Here is a 16,169-nt window from a genome sequence, read left to right as displayed (position 1 = left end):
GACTGCAGGAACTCTTATCAATACCACAGGTCTCAAGGGAAAGGTTCTTCCTTCTTCCCGATGCACACCAGCTCATTTGTTCTCATTAAATTTTAACAAGAACAGAGCTCTAGAGACAGAGGCAGTGTATGTGGTGCTCTCCATATGCTTGTAGTTCTTCAACTACATCTGGGCAGCCACAGGTCCCCCACCCCTGTAGTATAGGTTTGCTACCAGAAGACTATTCAGTGCATCTTCCTGTTTTTTAACTTCAAGAGTTCCCTGGTAATATATTCAGATTAAAAGCCCCACACCATTCTCTGTTTGAAGTTGGAAGACTAGACACACTACTGTGATATAAAATTCACCCATGCCCTGCATCTAATTTGAAGCACAAACACAATGCTGTTATCCCCACCTGCACACCACTTCCACTTCTAAGGCTTGGTGTCCCTATTCATTTCCCCCAGAATGCTACCATGTCTTTCTTTTAGAAGCAATCAGTATTCTCGTAGCCCTGCTGCTTCCTTTCCAATCCAAAACAGGCAAAAAGGAAGACAGGTAAGAAGCAAGGAGGTTTCCAATACACTTGGAATTTCTCTCTCTGGTTTTGCTGCCACAGGCCATTTTCAAGCCAAGTGCTATTCACATAATTTGTACGCAATGTGTATCCACAACAGAGAGAATTGTGGGAAAGGGAATTACAGTGGTACCTCGGGTTACATATGTTTCAGGTTACATATGTTTCAGGTTAAGAACAGTTTCAGGTTAAGTACGGACCTCCGGAACGAATTAAGTACTTAACCTGAGGTACCACTGTACCTTCTAAGGTTCACTCCCATCCCTAGCCAGTAGCACCATCTTGGAATCGGTGCAGTGAGGAATGGTTGAAAGAACTGGATATGATCAACCTAAGTTATAATAAGTCAAGGAAAGACATGATTGGGATCTTCAAATATCTGAAGAGCTGTAACACAGAAAATGAAGCACTCATTTTTTTCTTGCTCCAGAAGGCCAGGCCTTGAAACAAAGGCTGGGAACTCAGGGAAGCAGATTTCAGCTAAGCCTTGGGAGAGGCATACCAATGATATGAGCTTTCTGATAGTGGAACAGACTGCCTCAGGAAATGGTGATCTTTCCTTTTCTGGGGGCCTTTTAAGCAGCAGCTGGATAGCCATCTGTCAGGGACTTTGCAGTAGTTTTACCCTGAGTTGCAGATTCTGAACTGAGGAGGGAGGTGGACTAGATGTTCTCCAAGACACATTCAAACTGTTATGACTCTTATCTCAATTTCCTTGTGCAGATCTCATCCAATGAGCAGGTCTATAGACTGCTCTGCACATGGATGCACTCAAAACATCCTAAGCTCTTTATTTCATGCATTCACAGGCTCGCTAGGACAAAGCTGGGTAAGCCTGTGAGTAAAATGTGGCTTACCAGGGCTCCCAATTTGGCTTGTGAGGCCATTTCCCCTAAGACATGCTTACCACCCCACACTTGACGAGGTATGAGGCAGGCACTCATGTGGCAACAAATAAATGTTCGGGAGCTTAACGCAAGCTCCCAATTCTTCCTTTCAGTTAGAGCAAGGTGAGCTCCCACTGCCGATCAGCTGATGGGAGATGAAAGCAATTTCCATTTTGCAAACAGCCCTGCACTACTCCTTGGTTTTTGGAAGTTCAAAAAACAGTGCAGGGCTGTTTGCAAAAGGGCTTTCATACGGTCACACACTGCTCTGAGCTCCACCAGTGACACCATACACTACAAAATGGCATCTATCCTGATGTGTTCCCTTCACCATGGCATCTCTGCTCCTTTCACCAGCGACTGAAACCAACTTTTGTAGCTCTAAAGTCCTGCAAGGCCCTCAGGCTGTACTATAGCAGGTGGGCATTAAGCATGGAAGCTCAATGGCCTCTGCACGCTGCCAAACACTGATTAACATTGGCCTTGCCAAGAGCAAGATGCTTGCCAAAGGAGCTGGGGACAATGGGACTGTGCGAGCCAGATTGCCGCTGCTGCAGTGGAAAGAACATGAAGCAGAAACGAGTTAAATTTATTGCTGCCCATGGCTGTGATGGAAGGTTCTTCAGACCACTACCAAGAAAACAGGCATCAGATTATGTTGCAATAAAATATATGAGCAAGTGAAGCCCATGATGCAAATAAGAACGCCTTACTCATTTACTGTTGGTAGGAAACGAGCAAATAAAGGAAATGTGTATTCTTTCTGCAGCAAAACCATTCCAGCATCTGTCTGGCACTCAGGGAAATAACAAAGGTAGACAGGAGGAAAAATTCACAATCCAGAATTCAAAGTCTTATAAATCATCTGAATGGCCTCCATCCTTTAATTATGGTACTCATCAAGAAACTGATCCTTAAAACTGCAACTCATTGCTGCACCTCAACACCAGCACAAGCTGGTAGCAGCTAAGAATGTGAACCAAGATGCCCCTACGTTGTGGCTCATCTTCACCATGAAATCACCAACTGATCACAAGAGAAGGCATATTTTCTCATCCTCAAACATCCAACCCCTGCCCCCCCCCAATACTGATTTATCAACAATGACCTACCTTACCGGATTGGGTGGCCTTGGACTGCTGGTTGCCATCTGTCAACGCTACCTATTCACCTGGTTGTTGTAATGATAAAAAGTACATCCCCCCCTTGAGCTCCACTGTGGAAGGGTGAGATAAAAAAGTAACTAATAAATATACACATACAAATTACATCATTTTCTAGAGATGTGGCTGTTTACCTTGAATGAACCAGCAGGAACACACTATTCCCTTTCCTTGTTAAATAGTGCCCCCGCTCTTGTAGTCTTAAAGCAGAGATGAGGAACCTGTGACCCTCCAGATATTGCTGGACTACAGTTTCCATCAGCCCTAGCCAGACTGGTCAGTGGTCGGGGTGATGGGAGGCAGAGTCCAACAACAGATGACACCAACCCCGATATTCTGCTGCAGTCTCGCAGCAGAGAGCAGAGGCGGCTTCCCAAGGGCACATTTTTAGAGCAGCCTTGCTGGGAGCAAACTCGAAGCAGAGGTCAAAAGCGGTTAGGAAGCTATTTCTGGCTTTAACCTGGACTTGGTCCATTGAGAGCTGCAGTGCAGCATTGCCCATCCTGCAGCCCTTTTCGTCTGGGCATTGCCAGCCTGACCTGCCAGCTGCCCAAGGGACAGATCCCAACAAGACTATTACAAGCAGCAAATCCATCACAGGTTCATACAGAACAGCTGAAGTCACCAGAAACACAATTCTACTGCAGCACAGAAATGACAAGGGAAGGCAGAAGTTGAGTTTCAAGAAAGCATCACGTTGAAGCAACTGCATCCCATCTGCTGAAGACTTATATCAGTGACTTGGCACTAGGAGTGGGCAGATCAGTCCATTTCCGGCCTGTACAAACTTTGTGCATGTTGTTTCCATATAGATGTTTTTTACCAGTTCCATACCAATTATTCTAAATATATTTTACCCCAATATAACTCATTTTGGTGCATTTTTGTGCTGAGAACTCTACTGCAAATCTCAGAAAAGGGTTGTATCCAACATTAGTCCTACTGGTTGCACACCCACTGAAATTAATTAACTTGGATATATTAATTTCAGTGGGTCTACTCCCAGTTTAACTAGGCTGAATGCAACCCAAGGTGTGAAATCTGAAGGATAATTACATTTCGATCTGTGTGTTGGTCCGGGAGGCGTGAATTAGGTCAGTTCGCTTTAAAATGCAGACTGCACAAAATTCTTCTCCATCCCTCCTTGGAACTTATGAAGTGTACAGCACAAGAGAGATGTTCCCATGGAGAACTAGACAAAAAAGCACCACTACAAAACGCAGACTCGGGGATCTCATAAATGCTTAGACACCACAAAACGTGACCTAAGCAAGGAGTTTTATTCCTTTGTGGAGGACTCCTGCCTACACCTACACATAAACAAGCGCAGATATATACAGAGACCACGTGTTCCTGAATTGCTCTCTTCTTCGCCCACCTCTCAACTCCAGCCCAGCCCACAAGCAGCTTTGCAGCAATTATTTCAGCTAATAAGCTGTCATTTGGCAGAATCCACGTGGCTTTTCTACATAATCAACCAGCACAGGCATTGTTTGCTGTTGAAGGCTCAGGAAACGACTGCAGTCTAATTATTCTACAGACCTCCCATTAAGGGGAGGAGGGAGAACTTGCAAGATTAATAGGATCCTTTTTAAAAAAAAAGCCTTCAAGAAGCCAAGAGACAGAACAGATGGCCTCCTCCATTAAAAACAATATACTGTAGTTTCAACTATATAGCCTTGGTCTCTGTTCAATCGCATAGGTTCCCAAAAATTGCATTAAACATCTGTTGATCGCATTGGTTCTGGTTATTAAACTCTACAATATACCTGTTGTCCAAACTGCAATTATCCAAATGGCGTGTGGTGGTCTGAAATAGCTGTATGTTCCCACACCTGTTGATGTAATCCAATGTAAATAACCACAGTTGCATTCATACAGACTTTTGCTAATCCAATCCCATCAGTGGGGTTAATAATGATAAATAAATAAATCAAGATTTTGCACACATTTATCAGCAAAAGGATTCACCTTTTTCTCCTTTCTACGCATTAGGCCATGTTTGACCAGTTCCACCCAGGCTGGGCCAGGAGCAGAGATGCTTTACCATACAAAATAAATAAATCCCTGTTCTTAAGAAGCTGTCGTGTCAGAGAGGTGGCTTACACTAGGAACGCTTTCCCTCAAGTCTAGTTTACTATATGGAGGGCTTGTTTTGTAAACTACTTATCAGGGAGAAAGCTTCTAATGCAGCCTTCTCCCTGACATGCTACATTTCTAGGGGCAAGGATTTAGTTATTTATTTGTATTGAGGAACGTGGAATCCTGAGTCACAATCTGAAGTAAAACCGCCCAGGTGCTGAGCTACAACCCACATCAGTAAGACTAGGAGCTTTCTTCCTTTCCTTTTTCCTTCATTTTCCTGCAACACAATCTGTGTTAACAAGCCTTCTTCGTATCTAGCTTGGTACCTTACCCCCACAGTGCAGAAAATCAGGTGTGGGAATCAAGTTATCTTGCTGTGAAAAAAGATACATGCTTTTGTTTTATTTCTTGAATTATTTAAATTTAGTTTTATTGGCAATTTATTATTATTACTGTAAAGCACTGTAATTTTGTGTTAACACTTTTTTAAAAAGGGGGAGAATCAATACATTTTATAAAGGAGTAAACAAATAAAAGCCACCCTTTTCACAACTAAAAGGGATATGACTATATTATAAGATTTGGAATTTCTTACGTCTTTTAATCCTCACCCAGCTAAGGGGCTGTCACATGGAGGATGACAGGCTTGTTTTCTTTTGCTCTGAAGGCCAGGACCCAAACCAATGGATTCAAGTTACAAAGAAAGGAGGTGCTGACTAAACATCAGAAAGTATTTTCTGACAGTAAGAGCTGTTCAGCAGTGGAACTCTCCTTCACTGGAGGCTTTTAAGCAGAGGCTGGAGGATCATTTTTCATGGATGTTTTAGTTGAGATTCCTCTATTGCAGGGGGTTGGACTAGATGACCCTTGGGATCCCTTCCCACTCTACAATTCTATGATTCTACAAACACAGAGTAGCTAAGAGAATGCTAAGCTTACAGTCAACAGCCTTAAACAAAGGAAGAGGAGTGATAAAATGCAAGGGTGCTATAAAATACGATGTGAATCATAAACCTGGCACATTGAAATAATATATGGACGACACCAGGGAAATTTCTGTAATATTTTCAGAGCAAAGCTCTGCCCAATGAGTGTTTATCTTCCTCTCAAAACCTTTTTTGGCAGAAAATGAAAGAACAATTGGTTGCCGCTGCAGAGGCTGAGGTCAGATGGTAAGGATTATAAATACAGCGGCTGGCAGGCTGACAGCTCTCCACAGGTGAATATGCTGGTGACTTTGCCATAAGCTTTGCCATATTGATGACTACTAAACCAGACAGGTGTATGCTGGTGACTTGAATTCATTAGCTCGTGGCTTTAATCACAAGTTCAACAAAAAAACAACAACCCTAAAATGTAGGCCTTTGACCCTGTGCCTGAGTTCTTTTCAAAGCCACGATCTGCTTGGCAAAATAACCTGTCCCATTTGGCCCAGCTTTACACCACGTACAAATGTCACAATCTTCTAACTCCAGATCAATTAAGCCACAGAAACTACCACACCCTGATAATGTATTAAGGTCTGATCTATACCGGGAATCTTAAGGCTGTAAGGAGAACTATACCACTTCAGATTGTAACTGGGCAGGAAAAGCAATTCTGAATGCTCTGCCATTTAAAAACAGCCACCACCCTATGCTAAGACTCTTCCCTGTTGTGGTACTTTTCTGTTTGCTAGGAACTTTTCACATTTTATTGCTATTATGTCTAAAGTGACAAATTCTATTTTACCATGGTAGACAAGAAGAAACAGGATGCAAGGGAATGTAGGGCTTGGACAGCAAATCCCCCACCAGCCACAAAACCCACTACAGAACGGTCCTTGGGCAAATTACCATCACTTCCCTTAAGACTGTTGACAAAACAGAATAAATCCATGTGTGGTGCCCTGAATCCATTACCCTGGAGGAAAAAAGAAAATGTGATTTTAATAAATTTTAACAAGCCATCACATGGGTCTGAATCCCCATATCACCCGTAAAAGTCTACTAGAGAAACAGAACTTTTCTCTTTCCAGAGTTCAACCACTATGGCAGCAAGCAAAAATAAGGAGGCTGAAGGATGCCAAGGCAAAAACCAGTCTGCTTCTAAGGATCTTGAAGATGTGCTCTTAGCGAAGCAGAAAGAGAAATCTGGGTTATTCTGCCTTCCAGAGAAACCCCTCAACCCTACATCAAAGCAAGCAAAGAGAAATTCAAGCTTATACCCATGGCTGGCAGGACCATAACAAAGCTCTCCACCCATCACAAGTCAACTGGTTTCGGTAGCTGCTTCTTCAAAGTACCACAACCTTTGCACTCTATCCTGCGACTGAGGTAATGTATCTAGTCAGCGGTTGCATCTCAGCCAGCCCAGTTACAAGCTAAACACATACCGCTCACCAAATATAAAGTGCTGGGGGGGGGCACACTCGGCTATCCCAGAGCTGTCTGCCTTGTCTTTAAGTTTCACCTGTCAAAATGTTTGCGGAGCCCCTGGAGACTTACATGTCCAGGTGTCCAGGCAGATCAGGCAGGGAGAGAAAGTGTGTCCGGCTCTTGTCGCGTTTCCTTTGTTCCACTCCCATGGACAGAGCGAAAACACTGAAGTCTTAAAGGCACTCGCTCTGAAGCACCCACCCCCTCCTGCCTTTGCCATGGAAACCGTCCGAAGCCATGTGATTGAGACAGGAAACCAAGGGGAAGCGCCTCCTTCCCACACCCCTCCTCACCCACACGGGAAGGAGACAGGAGACTGCTGCCATGCTGAGTAAGATATAACAAGGGGAGGCTGCGTTAAGGCAGGTCCCCCATCTCTCTCACACACACGATTCCAGCCCAATTCCGGGCAATCTGTTTAAAGGCAAAGCTCACTACCTTCCTTTTGAGTCTGGCATCTCTTTGCCATGGGATCAGATCTCTTCAACTTGGGAGAACAGTGTGGAGAAATGTTGGCATATTGCAGAACAAGAGTTTGCTTAAACGCTAGCGAGGCCGGCTTACTTTTGGAAGATCTGTTGGGCAGGTTTTCCTTCTGCTCAGAGTCTGGTTGAATTCCATATTTGTGGCCAGGAAAGAATTGAAGCTCTGTCTCAAACTGGCTAGGAACCTAAGGTTTGGGTTTGGGTTTGTTCTGTGTACACATGGGGTTTCTTTTGGCATCTCACTGCAGTATGTGGCTTGGCTCACTTCCTTAAAGCTCATCAGGTATATTTGTTTTGTTGGCATATTTCTGAAGTGCACCTCTTCTCCGTTTATGTCATATTGTCACCTTGTAATGGGTGGGTGTCCTTTCTTTTGGACAGGGGATTGAGCTATATGGACCCTCCAGCTTTTATTTTTAACTGGGGGGGGGGAATATTCTCGACAGTATCTCATGAAAGGGGTAGGAACTTGGACCGTTTTGTTTTGCAGCCTCACTAAGTTATCTGGTCTAGCGGTTCCTGGGTATGCATTAAGGAGAACGCAGGAGCTGTAACTCAGTGGTAAAGAAAATGTTTGCATGGATAAAATTCCCAAGTTCAATTCCCAATGTCTCCAGTTAAAATGATCAGGTGGTTGGTAACAAAATGGACCTCTGCCCAGGACCCTGGAGAACCACTGCCAGAGCAATAATGAGATGGACCAATAATTCAACTCAATGAATTTATGCCCTTCATCTTGGGGGACATGCAGAGATTGGATATGCACAGCTATCAACAATGGGACACATTTAGAAGAACAACAGCAAACACATCACAAAGGCTTGCAACTCTATAGTTGCGCAGTCCAGCTTTGCTGATACAGGAAGGAAGGATGGTGGAAGGAGGGTGGGTTTGGGTTCCTTCTAAGGCTACCCACAATGTCTCCCTTGGCTCAGGAACCAGGAAACCACTTGAACTTTTTCTACTACACTTACTGAAGTTTAAATTTACCACCTGACTGGCTGAGGACTTCCCTGTATGTAGCTCAGATTCAGTTTCAATGCCAGGCAACAGGACAGTTTTAAATGAATGTATGGAAATGGAAAATTGACCCATTTTGTCCTTTTATTCAGAACAGACCAAAAGTGCCAAACGTGGGACTACAACCAAAGACATTTCATATTCCATTGGTTACACCCCAGTATTTCCTTTGATCCAGCTGGGCGATTCTAATCCTTAGGAAGCTTTAGAATTGAAGTCCCTGGCAGAGGCTTTCACAGCAGCTGAAGATAAGGACCAAGCAGAAGGCGACTCAGCAGTCACATCCCCAACCCCCAATCTGAGTAATCCATTGGCTCATCCTCTTGCGCGACTAAGAGCAACACCACACTGGAGCAGCCTAGAGGAGGCCAGGGAAGCAGCATGGCTAAGGTCCAAAACCTCCTTCCCAGTTATGCCATGAGTCACTATGACCTGTCCATTCTCTCCCCCCTTCTCTGCCAAGCAGTGCCTGTGACTCCCCTGTGCCTCAAGGTGCTTCTGCACTACCTTTCCCCCCTCTGGAATTGTGTCATTACGAAAGAGTCCAGACGAAATGGCTGCCAAAATGTCATATTCCAGCACCTTAAGAAATAAAGGACAATTTTTCTGACCTTCAAATTCAACACAATTAGAGGGCTAACTTTTCACTTGTGTGGACTGGCAAACATCTGGAATGAGAAATGGCCTGCCAAGCAGCTGGAAATGTGGCTTGTGCATTGCTTCACTTTTTTAGCACATGTGGATCCCTTTTTAAAAAAATAAAAATAAAATTCTGCATATCAGCTGTTCAAAAGGATTATGGAACTACATTCAGCCTCCCTATCTCCCCAACCTCTTTCCCACTAAGATGCTCATCAGCAGTATCTTAACTATCTTTGTATGTTTCAATTCCACTATTACATGTTCCGAAAGACAGTCCCTGTAAACAGTATCACTTTTCAACTGCCAGTACTGGCTTGATCTTCTTCTTCTTTTCAATTCCTTTCTTCCCGAGACTGCACATGCATTAATAAAAAGGTCAAAACAAAATGAATGAATGTTCCAACTTTTCACTTGGAATTTTACAAATATCCTGGCAATCAAGTGCCGCAGCTGACCCAGGCAACTTTACCATAGTGAAACATGCAAAGCTGACTACATATACACCAAGTGACAGCAAAGTTGGAAACTGGGAATTGTGAAGTCCAAGTGGAAGCCTCCTTAGTGTTATTTCCAGGCATCACAGCTTTGGGCCTAGCTGGGGAAAGACCACTGCAAATTTAAGAAGCATAAATGAAAGAAATTCTGGATATCCGTGGAACTGTTGACCAGATGACTCCAGGGCACTGCTAAATGCAGGCTCCAGCAGGGAAGAACCAGTTTGCACAAATACTTCTATGGCCCATTACAAAATTTCTGAGTTCAGTGTGAGTCAGCCTGGCTCCTATTTCCAATGAAATGTACTCTGGAATGGAATAATGCTATGGAAAGCCAGCTTTTCTGTCTATCACACTTCACTACCATTTCAAGGGTGCCCAGTTAAGATCAGAGTCAACAGGAACAACTGTAAAAAGCAATCGCTTTTCGGTTATGAACTCAGGCTTTCTCTTCTGTAGATTTTGGCAACAGGCAGCCTCTGAGTGACTCCTGCATGGCTGTGTAGTGGCAAAGTCACTTTAAAACTAGACCCTGTTCCTAGCCATTCTCAGCCAATGAACAGAAGGGAACTAGAAGGCAAAAGAGTTTTCAGCATTTATGCTTCCCCTTCTCTCGCTTGTGCACAATCTGGAAGGAAGAGGTCATGCAAACTGGGGGCAGGGGAGGAATGAGGAAGTCTGAAAACTGAGGTAGTCATGGGGGGGGACGACTCGCCACCTGTTTATAAACATAAACAGATATTCCATGTGGTACAGAGCAAATATCAGGAAAATTAAATTCTCCTTCTGATATAGGCAGCAGCATTCTTTTAAGTGATACACAACGTGGAGAAATACCCTGAATAAACTTCCAAAATAATTCATTACACTTTTGAAAATAGGCTTGGGAAATGTGTAGACCAAGCAAAACACAGCATTTGTGCAGTATGTGCATTTACTTTATTCAGAATACTAAATTTAAGTACTGTAGTGTCCATCTTTTCAAATCAATGGAGATGTTGCTATTAACCTATTTAAATTTAATTTAATAATCTGACAAGTATCTGCAGGAACAAAGATCGCTAAATACATTAGAATCTTTGGGCACCAGCAAAAACACCAGTTAGCATAGAAAGCAGGCAATTAATTGCCCACTGGCATTAATTCGTATTTTAACCTTTTTCTCGTATATCCAGAAATTCTACTAAATTTTATCAGTTAATCTCATTAATTCCAAAATGGATGGGTACATACTAACAAATAGTAGCAAATCATCTGAATACAAACCTAATTTAAATTCCACTTGCTCATGCACAAAACCATAAATCTTCCTGTTCTGTCTAACTGCACGTGCCAACATTTCCAAAACATAGATCAAATATCAGTGGAGGAAGAGGGCAGTTTATCTTGTACCTTTCTCTATTATCAGACAAATCTGAAAGGATTCCATTTACCCTTACTTGAAACTTAGAAGAGTAGCACAATATTCGAATCCACTTTATAACATCATGAGGAAATTCAAAATTTTCCGAAGCAACATAAATGGTGTCTTATTTATGGCCTATCAGCTTTGAGTATTCAGCATCCCCTTAACAGCTGGAAATAATAATTGGATCATCATAAAATACCAAACCAGTTGCTACTGTTTATAAATGTTTATTTGAAGTGTATAAAGTAGAAGATCAGAAACTTATGGAACAATGGAACCATGAATTAGAGTGTGCCATGCAAGCTAAACAATGGAAAATTGCTTTAGAATCTATACAGAATGTTTCTTTAGATTTAAAATTGAGATTGAGTCAGCAAAAAAAATGCATTTTGGGTATACTAGACTCCACATCAGATAGATGCTGGAGGTGCAATGTTGGAAATGCCTCATTGAGACATATGATGTGGACTTGTCCAGTGATACATCCTTCTTGGTTTGAAGTTGCTGTTCATATTAATCATGTACTGGAGAAATCATTTATATTTGTGGGTGTTCATGTACTTTTAAATTATATTCCTGTACATGGAGACTAAAAGCAGGACAACAGAAACAGACTTTATTGGTGCTTGTGGTTGCTAAGAGACTTACACTTCATATTTATCTTCGAAGGATAAATATTCACCATCTATTATGCAATTGTTTGAAGGCCTTAATGCCCTTGCTACATTTGAATCTACTTTCTATAAACACCAACTTTGTTTGGGTACATACTCAGACATTTGGAGGGCATATATCATTATGAATGTGTAAATTCAGATGGATGTACTGATGTTTATTGTTCTGTGAAAGCGAGCTGACGATTTTGCTTTTCTTACTGCCCTCTTTGTGTTCTTTTCTCCTTTAATAAATTTGCAAAAATAACAGTTATATATGTGTGCGTATAAAAAGGCACTAAAGCTGAGCAATGAGAAACAGAATGTGATTATTATAATGTACCTCTCATGTGAGCAGGAACAACATTAATCTCTCCCTGTCTCTGAAACATAAGCAAAGTTAAATGTAAAGCTTGAGCAGTCTGCTGCCCAATTCTTTGCTGAACATATTTCTGGAGGCGGTTGTGGTGTACCCACTGTTCCTGCGCTATAAATTATAGCAGCTGGAGTCTGTGGGCATCAGCACAGCATTGCTAAATCTACTCCCTTCTGTGCAATTAGCAGTTCCCCTTAAAGTCTGAGGACATTTATAGGACTTAGGAACAGAGATAATGTGCTTCAACACTGCACATGGCCCAAAGGAAGACGCTAAGGGTGTGGCTTAATCATCTTTTCCCACGTGACAACAAATTGGGGGCAGAGGGGGAGAGAGCAAGCAGCTGAGTAGCATAGCACCTGCTTTGCAAGTTGAAGATCCAGTGGTCGATTCCTGGCATCACCAGTTAAAAGGATCAGGTTGCAGGGGATGGGGAAAGACCCTATTGGAGACACTGGAGAACTGTTGTCAATTAGAGTACAGTATTAGGAAGCTGCCTTCTACTGAGTCTCATCATTGGTACATCTAATTCAGTACTGTCAACACTGATGGGCAGCATCTTTCTTGGGTTTCAGACAGGTCTCTCCCAGCCCTACCTGAAGATGCTGAGGAGGATTAAACCTGAAACTTCTGCATGCAGTGGTCGATTCCTGGCATCACCACTCAGTTATGGCCCTTCCCAAACTGGCTAGAGCAGAGTGGACAATACTGGATGAAATGGACAAATAACTTAACCTCGTGTTCCTCAGACATGTAAAGAACACCATTCTGCCACCATTAACTTTAGGCAGGTAAGAGTCTGCAAATATTCTCTTACTCTCACCAGGACAGGCAAAATTTCAACTAGGAAAAAGGTGTGAGCTGCTGGATGCTGGTCAGCTCACCTTGTATAAAGATCCTACTTCGACAAAGCTACCGTTAGCTTAACCTTGAGCAGCCTAGATATTTATAAGTAAAGGCCATATGATGCAAATTAAAAGACTAAATTATGCAAATGCATGCTTTTCCTAATTGCACAGCTCTGTAAAGCAGCCAGAATTAATAGCATTTGTGAATCGTGTTTACACAAGTGTTGAACTGAAACAGCACATTCAAACAGAAAGATTATTATAAAGTGAAAATTCGCGTTCAGGTTTTTACAAAACCCAGTCACTCACACTTTTAAGACATCCTGTGCACTGAAGCATAGAAGATTGCCTGCCAACAAAACTACAGTTCTCTAGTTAGAAAACCAAATTCAGTACTTCAGCAAATCAGCACAACACATACTTGGCCTGCATATCATTGCTCTGTGGAACCTGCCATTTTATAATTTTTCTTTTTATCAAGGTACACCACCACTGTCAACCCCAAAGAGTAATGTTTTGAGAAGAGGAAAGCTTTGAGTGGTTATGTAATACATAAAAGTACACAGCCACCTTGTACTGAGTCGGATCACTGACCATTCCAGCCCAGTAACATCTACAGTACTCTGAACAGCAGCAGTTTTCCATGGGAACATAGGGAGCTTTCACCAAATCAGACCATTGGCTCATCTAGCTCAGTATTTTCCGCACTGGGCAGCAGTGACTCTCCAGGGTTTCAGGCACTGGACATTCCCAAGCTCTGCCTGGAGATGCCAGAGATCGAAGCTGTGACCTTCTGCATGCAAAGCAGGTGCTCTTCCACTAAGATGGGGAAACGCATCAGCTTTGCATGCAGAAGGTTCCCGGTTCAATCCCCGGCATCTCCAGGTCAGGCTGACAGACTCCGTTATGAAACTCAGGAGATATGCTGCTTCTGGAGAAATGCTGCAATGTGGACAAAACTGAGCTAGATGGCCCAACAGTCTGACTCAGCAGCTTCATTTTCTCTCGCTCAGGTTTTGGCTTACTTGGTTTGCATGCAGAAGGTCTCCGCTTCAGTCCCTGGCACCTCCATAAAAGGATCTCAAGCAGCAGGTGGTGGGAAAGGTTCTCTGCCTGAAAGTCTGGAGAGCAGATGCTACCCAGAGAAGACAGTACTGATCTGACCTGGTATTTTCTAGGCCTGCTACCATTTTACTGGAAATGCAAGGAATTGAACCCAGGAGCTTAGGCAGGTATTCCACTCCTAAACCACGTTAGTTCCAGAAGCTTATAGTTCTAAAGAAACTCCTCAAAGTACATTGCACTTCTTGAAGCCGAGTTAAAGAAAAGTGACATGAAGGCTGCAAGGGAGCCAATCGCGCAGACTTCACAAGTTCCCCTAAAGCCTTTTTCAAAGCACAGTGTACTTGCTTCGAAATTGGGGTGGGGGTGGGGTTCCTAGATTCTTCCTCTTCTCTAGTAATAGTCTGAGATTCCTATGATAAGGCAACTACAGTGGTACCTCATGTTAAGAACTTAATTCGTTCTGGAGGTCCGTTCTTAACCTGAAACTGTTCTTAACCTGAGGTACCGCTTTAGCTAATGGGGCCTCCTGCTGCCGCTGCGCAATTTCTCTTCTCATCCTGAAGCAAAGTTCTTAACCTGAAGCACTATTTCTGGATTAGCGGAGTCTGTAACCTGAATCGTCTGTAACCCAAAGCGTCTGTAACCTGAGGTACCACTGTACAGTCTGAGCATGGGATTCTGAAAGGCTAAGAGTCCTACTTACTATTGCACAGCTGTTCAAGGTAAGGCCCCCACTCAACAAGACCATCCTTCTCTCACCTTTTAAAAACAAGCTTGACAACTGTGCCTAAGTAAATGTGGAAGCTAAGAAAGGGCAGAAAGGGCACACCTCTGATCAGGGGAAAGGGCTGTAGCCCAGTGGCAGAGCGCATGCATTGCATTAAAACGGTTCCGGGTTCAATCCCTGGCATTTCCAGATAGGGCTGGGGGACTCTTTTCTGAAGCCCTGGAGAGGTGCTGCCAGACAGTGTGGACAATACTGAGCTAGATGAACCAATAGAATGACCCAGCTTTCTACATTCCTATCAGATGTGAGGAACTATTCCAGAATTGACAAGAAGAGAAACTTTGTAGGAAAGGGTGTACAGGTCAGCGAGCAGCTTGTACTCCATGGAAGACGGGGGGGGGGAGAGAGAGAGAAGTGATCTAGTGTGCATTTCTTGTGTAAGTCGCCTGCCAATCCATGATCAGCACCGGACCTGCAGAGGCGTTGTACCTGCATTAGCTGCCATCCTCTGTGCAGATGGGAAATGTCAGGTCTCAGTTGCCCTGGAGGCCCAAATCTCAGAGCAGCAGTCACTCTCACTGGATAAACATTAACTCTGCTGAGGCCTCTCTGTCCGGGTCTGTCACAGGCAGAGAGCACGGGCTGTTCTAAGCTTCCTGGAACCCTTTCAAACCAACCGTCCAAATTAAAATGAGCCTAGGGAAGAAGGTAGCCAGGACACTCCAAAGCAATCACATGCAACAAGCACCCAAAGATTTGAGGACAGAGGGAGAACAGGGAGCAGGTTTGACAGAGCAGCTGCATTTTCCATTCTTGTGTTAGGTGGTGGTGGTGTGCGTATGGGAGTTTAATGCTAACTACATCAGACGCTAAGCCAACGAGTGATGCTGTCCAGCCTGGCTTAGGGATAAAATGGCAGAAACATCAAAGTCCTAGAAGGAAAAACTGAGTCCCATGTTAGGCAACGAGGCCTTTGCACAAACCTCTGTTATACCTGTTATGGCAGCACATTCCCCATAAGCATGAAAAATTAAGCAGCAGTGCCTTCGTCTATATTCCTCAATAACCAAGCATCTTCCTCAGTATCAACCATCAGTATAGTACCCTACAACAGGCAGGTGAGGTGCCACCACTGGGCTATCAGCACTGACCCATGACATGGCCTTATCTGTGGCAATTTCCTATCTGTGGAGCACCCTCCCTGGTAAGCTATGCCCGTCTCCCTCATTGTTGACTTTCAGGAGAAACTTAAAAACATTTCTGTTTACCCAGGCTGAAAAGCCACTGTTACTAGAAACCCTGACTTCACTGGTTGAGAGAATCTTTTATTTTTAGAAGTT

At 43.4% G+C, this 16,169-nt stretch overlaps 1 protein-coding gene across 9 annotated transcripts in view; it reads right to left on the bottom strand.

Annotated features, from left to right (window-relative positions):
• The window catches only part of RIPOR1 (RHO family interacting cell polarization regulator 1), a 111,584-nt gene that overhangs the window by 57,454 nt on the left and 37,961 nt on the right, over window positions 1–16,169 (bottom strand). For 2 of the 9 annotated variants that reach the window (XM_083514791.1, XM_083514781.1), the window contains exon 1: window positions 7,181–7,346. The exons of 6 other annotated variants lie outside the window; for them this stretch is intronic. In XM_083514791.1, coding sequence (XP_083370917.1) covers window positions 7,181–7,331 — 151 coding nt within the window. In that variant the 5' untranslated portion in view covers window positions 7,332–7,346. Of the gene's footprint in view, window positions 1–6,529; window positions 6,588–7,180; window positions 7,347–16,169 lie in introns of those variants that run through there. One more of the 9 variants, XM_083514792.1, reaches the window with a different exon arrangement.

Source organism: Podarcis liolepis (assembly GCF_965112155.1).
Source record: "Podarcis liolepis genome assembly, chromosome: 7".
Classification (NCBI taxonomy): Eukaryota; Metazoa; Chordata; class Lepidosauria; order Squamata; family Lacertidae; genus Podarcis; species Podarcis liolepis.
This window is presented reverse-complemented; position numbering and strand designations above follow the sequence as displayed.